General features: G+C 37.5%; 2 protein-coding genes and 1 gene segment (V, D, J or C); all 3 read left to right on the forward strand.

The window, feature by feature from the left end:
• The window catches only part of LOC121656110 (immunoglobulin gamma-1 heavy chain-like), a 343,586-nt gene that overhangs the window by 216,180 nt on the left and 115,512 nt on the right, over positions 1 to 11,894 (forward strand). The window lies entirely within an intron of this gene.
• Positions 1 to 11,894, forward strand: part of LOC121656124 (Ig heavy chain Mem5-like) — a 101,811-nt gene that overhangs the window by 41,523 nt on the left and 48,394 nt on the right. The window contains exon 2 of one of the 3 annotated variants that reach the window (XM_042011180.1): positions 10 to 315. The exons of the other annotated variants lie outside the window; for them this stretch is intronic. Within the exon in view, the coding sequence (XP_041867114.1) occupies positions 10 to 315 (306 nt within the window). The remainder of the gene's footprint in view (positions 1 to 9; positions 316 to 11,894) is intronic. 3 annotated transcript variants of the gene reach the window in all.
• On the forward strand, positions 5,996 to 6,484 carry LOC121656244. The segment is given in 2 exon segments: positions 5,996 to 6,068; positions 6,157 to 6,484. Coding segments are annotated over 2 exon segments (366 nt in total).

Raw genomic sequence — 11,894 nt, forward strand, 5'->3', positions numbered from 1 at the left:
GACTTACAGGTGTTTGGAGTGAGATCAAACTTGAACAGCCTCCCTCTGAGATGAGAAGACCTGGAGAGACAGTGACGATTTCATGTGTTACATCTGGTTACACTATGACAAGTAACGGCATGAACTGGATCAGACAGAAACCTGGAGAAGCTCTGCAGTGGATCGGGTGGATAAACACACAAACAGCAGTTGCTACCTATGCCAGCTCATTTCAAAGTCGTTTCATTTTTACTCAAGATGTTCCCAGCAGTACTCAGTACCTGGAAATCCAAAGTCTGCAAGCCGAGGATTCTGCTGTTTACTTCTGTGCTCGATACCACAGTGACTGAAGACAGTGGAGCAGCTGTATGAAAACTTAGCCACAAGACGACACGTCTACCAGTCTTTCAGGTGTGAATAAACAGTAAATATATGAGACCTCTATGGTTTTTGTTTAATGTTTTGGTTATATATTACTTGAAATAAATGCATATATATTTTGTCTCATCAAACAAAAATAATTTAAGCAAATTTAAATTTCTGATAATGTCTTGTGTTGAAATATCTTTTTATAGGGCACTTTAGTGTATTTATGGTTTGTTATACAGCAGTTAATTTTAAATTTCTTCAGTATTTGTTGAAGTCAGCAAAAACAAAAAAAGAAAAAAAACTGAAAAAAATAATGTTTGAATCCTCTATGTTAAACAAACATAGCCTCCACGTCCTCATCTAACCAGTGAGAATATGAGTTAAACAAGCTGACTCATAAATGAAGAAGACCTAAAATGAACTGTTTGCTGGACTGGTGATAGTTTTTGGTTTAGTCATTTTTAACTCTTTTCATGCATGTTCTATGTTTAAGTTGTGTAATAATAGCTGTTTTTCAGATGTTATCCCTGGTTCAGACATAGATCTGTTTCTGTGGTATAATGTTTGATATAAGTAGTGCTGAGTATTAGGTGTTAGTGAGATGAGGAACACAGATACTTAGGAAATGAATAATGGTACACTCAGTCAAATGCATTGTTTACTGTTTATGGTAAACAATGAAGGCATGTAAGTACTCAAATTCCCATAGTTGTAAATGTCTATGGTCAGATAGACTTTAGCTTCAGAGGTGAAAGTCCACTTTTTTAATGTGAGGTGGAGTCATTGCAAAACTCAGATGTCTCCCACCTCTACCTGACTGGAGAGAAGACGACAGCTGAGTCACGGTTCAACATGTTGGGTTACAGGACAGGCTGCTGATTTTATCTATCTGCTGGGCAGGTGAGGATCCTCACTGATCTCATCAGTTTTAATTTGTACAACCAACTTAATGCAAATGATTGTTTTCTATTATTTTTAAAGGCATCTATGGACAAACTCTGACACAATCTGAAGCAGTGGTTAAACGATGAGGAGATGCCCACGAGAACATGCACAGCCTCCGGTCTGTCATTTAGCAGTTACTGGATGGCCTGGATAAGTCAGGCTCCTGGAAAAGGACTGGAATGGGTTGCTACAGATAATAATGGTTATATAAGAAACAGCTAGTACTCTCAGTCAGTCCAAGGAAGGTTCATCGTCTCCAGAGACAATAGCAGAAAGCAGCTGTTTCTGCAGATGAACAGTCTGAAAACTGAAGATTCTGCAGTTTATTACTGCGCTCGGGACCCACAGTGACTGGAACTGACTGAACACATGCACACAAACCTGCATTAACAGAGAGTCTTCACATTAAAAACACAATGTCGGGCCAGATTTCCTTTCTTATAACAATGCTTGACTTCATGCTCTGTTTGGGAGGCTGAAAAATAAAGACTTTAAGACTGTCAATTCATTCTGAAAACTGTCAGGTTTTCCACTGATTAGGTTTGATTTCTTTTAAACACCACTTTCGGTCTTCATGGGTAAAAGTAAGTTTTTTTTTTTTTGTTTCAGACTCCAAGTAGCAATGCAGCCATGAGCACAGTGAATATGCTTTGCCTGAGGGCCACAACAGAAATGAATAGAAACTCCTCAATTTTTCATGAAGAGGCCAAAGATGGAGGGCTTGTCAGGTTTGCTCCTGAAGACCCGGAAATTCAGCCACACGCAGAACAGATGGTTTGAACAGAATAAGGTTTATTTAGGGCCAGGGGAAGGAGGGAAACCAGTGAAACCAGTTGTGGTTAGCTGGAGGAGTCAGACAATCCCAGGTCTATGAGTGAGGACTCCTGAAATGAACTTCAGACAGGAATATAAGTCCACAAATCCAAAAGACATAGTCAGGGCAGGCAATGTTCATTCACAGTGAGGCTCAGTGCAGTACTTATCCAGAGGGACAGGCAATCTTCACGGTCATACGGGCAAGTGTTAATATCCAGGTGGGCACTTGAAGGGATCCGGCAGGGGTCAGGCAAGAGAATCTCCACGGACGTAACAGGCTCGATGACAAGAAAGTCTGGAACAAGAAAATAGCTGGATCTCAACAAGGTTAGTGCTGTTGACCATCTGGCAGGGAAGCAGAGAGTGAAGAGTGTATAAGTAGGGCAGGGAGCAGGTGAGGAGAATCACAATCAGGGCAGGTGTAGGAGATCATCCTGATTGCAGCTCTGCAACCATGACAGGGCTCAGACCAGTTATGTCATTAAGATCATTTAACTGACAATATAAGGTTACATAGCCCACATCTGTTTTTATACCATGAATCATTCACAGTTACTTATAAGGAAATTACTTTATAACCTTTTAATCTAAATTTTTAGTTGGAATCTATTACAGCAGATTTGTCTTACACAAAAATTCAGTTTTTAAAGTTCTTTGGTAGCTTTTTCATATGAGGAGCTAAAATATGAGACACTTGGTTTGTTCCACATCCATGCATTTATAAATTAAATGTTTTTTTCTGAAATTTAGAAGAATGAAAAACACAGAGCGAGGCTTGTAAACTTCAAACAATAAAGGTAAACAGTATCTGACAGACTTAAATGTTAGTTTAAGTTAAATATATTTGTATTATAATAATGTAGCTTTTAGGAGAAACAATTTTTGTTTCAAATCTCTTTAAATCTCTGACACTGATGAACTAAAAATAGCTGCAAAACACTACAAAAACTGTGTATTCTGTTGATTATTCTGTTTAGTTTGTAATTGTAATTTCTTTGCATTCTTGTAGTTTATTTTTACTTTTGAACAGAAAGATGATTTTTGCAATGTAATGCTGGTAAATCCCTCAAACTTACAAACATAAACCAAACTCATGGTAGGAATCAATTTGACCAAGTCTGTTTAAGCTCATATAGAGTATATCATGACATCACACACATCTCTCTGTGTTGATCTCCAGCCCCGTGTTTACCAGCCGGTTCAGCCGTTGGTTCATGTTTGTTCATGTGAATCCCTCTCCCTCCGTCTAAAACACTGCAAAGGCAGGAGACCACCTACAGATGACCAGGATCTGACAGTACATCTAAAAACAACCACAGTCGTTGGCAAAGAAGTTGTCATATAAAGAAAGGGGTACTTTTGGATCAACATTGGTCTTGTATTTCCAAAGTGGAAGGCACTGCAAGAGTTAAAGAGGCTACAATTAGACTCAGAGGTAGCACTTCTCCTGGACAATAAAGCTTGGTACCTATTCCACGAGAAAAGAGAAATTTGTTCTTGAGGCCGCAAGAACAAGAAAAAAGTTCATCTTGGTCTGTTGATTTCATACTTAACAAGAAACTTTTTTGTGACAAGACAAGGTTGTGCATACACGGTGTCCTTGATCTACCACGTTTATTCATTTTCATACTTTCTCACCACTTCGATCAGCTGTTAATTGAAATTGTCTATTCCACATCACATAGTCAGAAATGCAGAAAGGACAACTTTTCACTTCACGCTGTTCCGCATTAACCAGGCCCGCCTCAAATGTTCAACCAATCACACAACACTTCTTGGAGCCCCACAAGAAAAAGTTATTCGTCCAGAACAAGCCGCAAGCTGTCCCCATTCAGCGTGTGAGATCAAAAGGTTGTCATTTTGTTCTCGTGGCCTCAAGAACAAGAAAAAACGTACTCGCTTCTTGTGGTGCATGTAACAGCTGTAAGTAACAACGTAACGTTATAAGTTACTTCGACATGTTCCACAAAAAGGTGATACTGTTTTGCTCAGTGAGTTTGCATTTAATACACGTTTGCAGATGAGGTAAGTTGGGGTGGGGGGAAGAGCTGTCGCTCATGACACACTTTGTCTTGGTCTACAGACGGTGCATGACAGTAAATCTTGCGGTGAAACAGTTTCTCTTTTTCCTCTTTTAAAGAACAGTTATTGCATCCATCCAGTTTCCACATCCATTTATACCTGAGTAGTAGATGGTCTTTAACCACTAATGATCAAACTCTGTCAGCGGCAAAACTCTGGCAGAGGAGCATCCAGCTATTAACAGTAGAGTTTCACACACAGACACCATATTGTGGAAAATTATATTTATATTTTAATTCATCTTTGTATTTTTATTTTTATTGTAGGATGTTTGCTTAGTTATGAAGCAACCAATTTTAATAATGTGTTTTATACAAATATTGTATGAATCAACTGGCTCACACAAACTTGACATTGAGAGGAATAACTTGTCAATAAATTGAGCAAATTTTCATGAATTCAACTTTCCGTGGCATTAAGTAACTAAATGAAATGCAGACACACAAATTGTAAATGCTAGTATCTGCAATGGCAATGAAATATTTTTTTTTTCTATTATAAAATGCAGTCTGAGACGTTCATATCAATTAGCACCTTGTCTTACCTAAAATGTAATGTCAGTATGTCATTCAGAGGGTAGATCTGTCTGTCTGTTCTCAGACCTTAGTCTGTCAGTATCTGAATTTATATAATATCCAGTTAGATGATCTGTGTTGTTTCTATGCAAACTCAGGTCCTCCTCTCATGTATAAAGACGTGGCATCCAGTGTGGAATGGAGATGAGAGGATGTCAGTTTCATCAACAAACATGTTTTCTTCAGCTCTGTTCCTGCTCTTAGTGGCTGCATGTGAGTTTCTTCTGATTAATTATCAAATCCTCTTTACAATAAATCCTGGTTAGATGTAACAAAACTTATTTTTATTTATTTATTTGTTTTTTAAAATTCTTTTAACAGGTGTGAAGTGTGAACAGCTGACACAGCCATCTTCCATGACTGTACAGCCAGGTCAGCGTCTGACCATCAGCTGTCAGGTGTCTTATTCTGTGAGCAGCTACTGGACAGCTTGGATCAGACAACCTGCAGGTCAAACACTGGAGTGGATTGGTTACGCTGTTGGCTCTTCAGCATATTACAAAGATTCTCTCAAAAACAAGTTCAGCATTTCCACAGACTCTTCCAGTAACACAGTGACTCTGAATGGACAGAATATGCAGCCTGAAGACACGGCTGTGTATTACTGTGCGAGAGCCACAGTAACACAAACCATCAGCAGACCTGAACAAAAACCTCTCAGAGCCTGAAAACTTTAACATGAAGCCACCAGAGGAGGAGCTCTGAGACCACTAATGGTACAAGACTGGTTCATTGATGGAGAGAGAAATTTTTAACATGCTGCATTAAACTACATATACAGAAATCAGTTCATCATAATGTAAAGAAAAATCTATTAAGAAACCTAGAAATGAAAACAAAATTTCGTTAACATCATAGTGAAAATATTTCAGCTGATTTTAACTTTGTAAATGGTTACATGCATAAATTCATGATTGATAACAGTTTAGAGGCAAGTCTTTTTTTTATTTGAGATTTTTATTTAAATTGATGAAACTGACTTTTAATTTTACATGAATCACACAATACTTAAAACATGGACAAACAATTAATTAATGGATTTATCAACATATAAGTAAAAGTAGAACTTTTAGAAGAATAGCTCAAATTCAGTAATAATTTATTCATTCTCAAGTGGTGAGAACTGAAAACCAGTCAGTGGTTTTTCTCCACAATCTGTCCTGTGGGGAGGAGTCGATGCAAAACTTGAATATCTTCCACCTCTACATATCTGACTGCAGTGATGACAGAGAACAGTGGACAATCAGGTTAACATGATGGATTACAGAACAGTTCTACTGTTGTTAATTATCTGCTGGACAGGTGAAGATTGTTGATGATCTGGTTTAGACAATTTTTCATTTGATTTATTAACATAATGCATGAAACAAAGTTCTCTTTATCTTGACAGGTGTTGATGGTCAGACATTGACAGAATCTGAATCAGTGGTAAAGAGACCAGGAGAATCCCACAAACTGACCTGTACAGCCTCTGGATTCACATTCAGTGACTATGGAATACACTGGGTCAGACAGGCTCCTGGAAAAGGACTGGAGTGGATTGCACTTGTCAGTAAACCTACTGGTAGCACCCAACGCTACTCTCAGTCAGTTCAAGGCCGGTTCACCATCTCCAGAGACAACAGCAAACAGCAGGTGTATCTGCAGATGAACAGTCTGAAAACTGAAGATTCTGCTGTTTATTATTGTGCTCGACAGCCACAGTGACTGAAGCTGGTTGAGCAGCTGTACAAAATCCTAGAGTCATAATCAGTTTGCTTAGCACGTACTTCTCCCTACAAAACCTGTTGCAGAGAGAAATCTTGTCAGAAAAGATATTTTTCTAAAGCTATGATGCATTTTCCAATTTCATTAATGTGAGCATGATTGATAATATTTTAAAAATTAAAGATGTTTACCAACCACAGTAATGTATTTTATTCTGTAAATCTTTGTTCATAGTAACAAACTAAGGAGGATCTAAGGATGGAATTTATTGTCAAACAAACAAGCAGTTTAGCCGGCAGACAGAAATAATTCCTTTAATTGGACAGAAAACATTTTGTAATAAAATGTGGAAGAATTCTGAAATCATTGATTTGTTTTTCTTTCAAGTGTTTTCAGGGAGATTTTTCTTTGTTTTAGCTGTTAGAGGGTTTGCACTTAAAGGGTGATTTGGATTTGATCATTAAAATAATAAATAAATAAAAAAATGAAAACGGTGTTAAAAATGACAATCCAGATGTTTCCTTCCTGTGAGGAGGAGTCAATGCAAAACCTAGATTCATACCCACCTCTGTTAAACACTGCAGAGAGGATGAAAGAGAAAAGACACAAACTAACATGATGGACTGCAGGACAGGACTGCTGCTCTTCATTCTCTGCTGGGCAGGTGAAGATTTTTCAGATGTCACATTGACACAGTTTGTGACCCAAATTAACTGATATTATTAGTCAAGGTCTTTGCAGGTGTTGATAAAATCTAAATCAGTGGTTAAAAGACCAGGAAAATCCCACAGACTGACCTGTAGAGCCTCTGGATTCTCATTCAGCAGCTATGCTATGGTCTGGGTTAAACAGTCTCCTGGAAAAGGCCTGGAGTGGATTGCTTATATAGGCACAGATGGCTGGCCTACACATTACATTCAGTCAGTCCAGAGTCGATTCACCATCTCCAGAGATGACTTCAGCAGTAAAATCTATCTACAGATGAACAGTCTGAAGACTGAAGACAGCAGTGTATTACTGTACCCGAAGAGACACAAAACTACTCCCTCTTATAGGTTGTTTTATGCAATCTTATATTAAAAAAAGACTAATATTCAATAATTTATATCGATCTCACTGCAAACCTTTTTGAATGTAGACTTATATTTTAAATTACCACCAAGCCATTTACAGAACTTCATGGGGCTTTTCACTGAGGATATAATATCAGACTCTGTTAGGTTAAACAAATCTTCTCCTGGCAGTTACTGAAACTCTAAGGAAACTTGATCTGTGTTTTTTCTGTTGTTGAAAATAACTCTTTTTTTTTTGTATGGATATATGAAAAAAAAAGAAAATGAAACTGCAGCACTGGCATTTTGTCATCATGAGTGCATCTTTTGTCCTGTTAGACAACAATTATATCAGAACTCATCCAACTTCTGTCAAATCTGTTATTAAAGCCAGCATGGTGTTTGATGGGGTTTTTTTACCACCATGTGTCCTGTGAGGAGGAGTTAATGCAAAACTAAAATATCTTCCACCTCTACATATCTGACTGCAGTGATGGTGACAGACAACAGTGGACTCTCAGGATTGTAGAACAGGACTGCTGATGTTAACTATCTGCTGGACAGGTGGAGATTTTCAGTGATTTTGCTATGACAATCTTTCATGTGGGCAACCAACAGAATGAAATAATTCAATTCTGGGTTGACAGATGCTGGTAGTTTTGGTTCTTACAGAGTCTGAACCAGTCGCTAAAGAACCAGAAGAATCCCATGAAAAAGGACAGGAGTGGATGATTGTTGTACACACAGAAAGTTTTCAGTTCTATGAATTCAAGTCAGATTCACCATCTCCAGAGATGACTCCAGCAGTAAAGTGTTCAGGTTGATTTTATTCTCAGCTCATAAAATGTGTTTCTGTTGAGAACAATGATACTTTTTATTCATATGACATAAACTTAAATGTGATTGCTGTCATCGTTGCAGAGATGTCTCACTCTTACACAGGAAAACACCAGAGTGGTTCACAGCAGAATGTGAAGCTCCGAGACCCTCAGCTGGAAAAGGGTGGAGTCCTGTCTTCAGGTAAGGAATTAAATATAGGCCCCAGAAGAGAAGTGTGAAAATGGGAAGAAGGTTGAGATAGACAGGAGGATTGGTGTGGCATTTGCATTAATGTGAGCTCTTGGTCTGTCATGGTGAAAAAGTAGCTGAGTTAAAGGGAGAAGGTCTTGATCTCCTGGTGAATCTCTTGCTATCTTCACCTTTGCTCATCAGCTTTGCTTAGTGACCAAAAGACTGAGATGGCGGTTACAAGCAGCCAAAACAAATTTCCTCTCCAGGGTGTCTCGGCTCTTCCTTAGAGACAGGCTGAGAAGCTTGGTCATCCCTGAGGTGCTCAGAGTTCAGCCACTGCTGGAGCTACAGTAGATGAGGTGGCTGGAGCATCTAGTTAGGATGTTTCTTTGATGTCACCCTGATAAGGTGTTATGAACCCTCAGATGTTTGGTTTTAGTTTAAATGGAAAAGCCTCATAATAAATAATGAAGACATACTCTTTAACCGTAAATCATTAAAACATCTAATTGAGTTGCCCATAGAAGAAGTTTTGATGAGCTTAAACATTTTATGAGTTTGTAAAAATATTTTTCTTAAGTCCATCAGCAAAAATAACTGTTTGAGATGATGTATTAAATGATTAGCTCATTTGTTTAAAATGTATTTAACTTAAAATTTTACATAAAATGCAGATATTATATGATAGTACACCTTTTCATCATCTTTATTAAAACATAAGAATCTTTATTATTTAACATTGTATATAATTAATTAATATGACCTAAATTTACAAAAACCATGTTTTGTATGTTTCCTGTTCCATGTTATCATCTCATATACAAGCATTTCTTTTAAAACATAAACACAGTACAGTACCAACCCCCCCTGCATGATCTACTGCAGCATCTTTCTGTATTTCTGTCCTGCTGGCTGGTCTGATACTTTGTGTGGAGCATCACAGGTCACATCAAGATGATGATGAACACACTTACACTTATACTTATTGTTCTCTCTGCATTATGAGCTTTTACCACTTCTTTTGTCCTATATTTATTCACAAATCAACTTTCTAAATGAATGTTTGTCTTTCTGCATTCCCTCCTCTGTTTTATTTGATCAGATTGTTCGGGTCAGAGTATGGAGTTCATTCCTTCCAGTCCGGTGGTAAAAAAAAAAGAGTCTCATTCCCACCCTGGTCCTCTCCCCTGCAGGTTTCAGATGCTTCAACACACCAGAATTCATCCTAGGGTCATTAACAGGCTTATGCAGAGCTTGACATTAAGCTGTTGGAGCTCCATCTAATTTGAATCAGTGGTGTTGCAGGAGGGAAACATTGAAACCCTGAAGGACAGTGGCCCTCAAAGACAAGGGTTGAGAATCCCTGCTGTGGAGGATGTGGCTTCACATTTAGCTGCAGTGGTTTGAGGTGGACTAGACAACTAGCATGAAGATGGATGGATAGATGGATGGATATACCAGCATACATGCCAGGAGTGAGAAAATACATAGTAAAATATAAAAAGATGGCAGCAACAGTGTGGTGTGTGTCAAACGGTCCAGCCTTTAATCAGAGAACTCTCCAGTGTAATATTATTGTGCCAAACAGTCAAACAGTGGTTGATATAAGCACAGGAACTTTACAAAAACTACTTTAAAAATCATGGAAACTTGAAAGTGGTAGAAGAAACCAAATGGAAACGCATCCACCCACCTACACAAAAACGTGACTGACTGACATTAAGAGTAAACTGCTAGTGTGGCTCAAAGAAAAGAGAAAAAGCTAAAATGTTGAAATGAACATTAGAGACATGATGGAACTGAATTATTCTGAATTATTTGGACTTGTTCACCACAGCTGACACATTCAACATCAGACAGGTTTTTGTATGAGTCTCTTTCACTGTGTCTGGTGTGATCTTTGGTTCTGGGACTATCGTGTATGTAACAGGTAAGAACAAACACTTTTCTGTCAGTTTTTTTTTATTGTAGAAGTTAAATGTGTTTAAAGTCAGTTTCTGCTGCTTCAGGCTTCACATTTTCCTTACTCCACTATGTTCCTCATTTGTAATTATTACAGATGAAAAGCTGAATAATTTCTGTAAACATGTTTAAATCTCGTTGAACAATTGTACTTATACTTCATTTCTGCAAATATTTGTAATAATAGAGATATTTAGTTTTTTGATTGTCTCCGGTCATTCGAGGACATTTCCTAGGTTCCTAAAATTCTTTTTTATTATAAACTTTCTCGAAATCTGTGTGTAAATGTGTCATACAAAAACTCTAAATGCAAGTATATTTATAAAATAGGTAAACAGTCACATGTTTAACTGGTGAACTTAAAAAAAAATATATAAAGTTCAAAAAGAACTAAAAATACACAAGGAATAAATTTAAATTTGAAGAATTTTATGTTTATATGTCACACTAAATTTTGATGTACATCATAAACAAACTATGTTGTAATTTATGCTTTAATTTGATCATTTACATGTCTGATATAAAAATAAGCAGAGAAAAGCAGAAAAGCTAAATATCAGAGACAGACCGATGACAAATGCTTAAAAATATACATAAATATTTGCATTTTTATGAATAGAAACTTGTTAGTTTTACTTGACCCGTATGAAACTAAGTTAAACTATTTGATTTTCTAATTTATATTAATTAGAAAACTTGCTGGTAAATATTTGAATGTATTGTGATTATTTTAATGGATCTGAAAAGGATCTAGAGCATGTGGGACTGAATTTGAGAGCAACACTCGCCTTAAGTCAGTGCTGTAAGTTGAGGATAAATGTGGACCAAAGGGAAATTGCAAATGTGCGTCACATCTGGTTTCATGTGACCGATTTTCAGCAGCCACACTCACATAGAGCCAGTGGTATAAATCAAAGCCAAATTTGGGTCAAAGCAACGAACCGAGTGAATGACATTAATAGGAAGATGTTAGTGTGGCTTAAAATCCAGCAGGAAATTTAAAGCTCCAGCATTCACTTCACCACCTGAAGTCTCACTGCATAATAAATATGATGTGTTGAGTCATATTAAAATGAATGATGATGAATATAATGCAAGGATATATCAAAATTCAAGAAATAGCCCTAAAACTCAGCACAGGGCTAACCAGACCAGGAGGAGAGGCCAAAACTCCACAAACAGGACTAGAGAAGCTATCGGCGCCTCCACACAAAAACAAATAGACACAATTCTGATTGGGGACTCTATAACACAGCATGTCAGGATGGCAAAGACGGAAAATTTAACACTTTTTGATACATCAGTCAGGGAACTGACAGAGATGTTGCCGACAATTCTGTCTTCACATCCAGATGGTATGAAGATTATTGTCCACACTGGGTCTTTTGATATTCTG

Source organism: Melanotaenia boesemani, chromosome 2 (genome assembly GCF_017639745.1).
Source record: "Melanotaenia boesemani isolate fMelBoe1 chromosome 2, fMelBoe1.pri, whole genome shotgun sequence".
NCBI lineage: Eukaryota > Metazoa > Chordata > Actinopteri > Atheriniformes > Melanotaeniidae > Melanotaenia > Melanotaenia boesemani.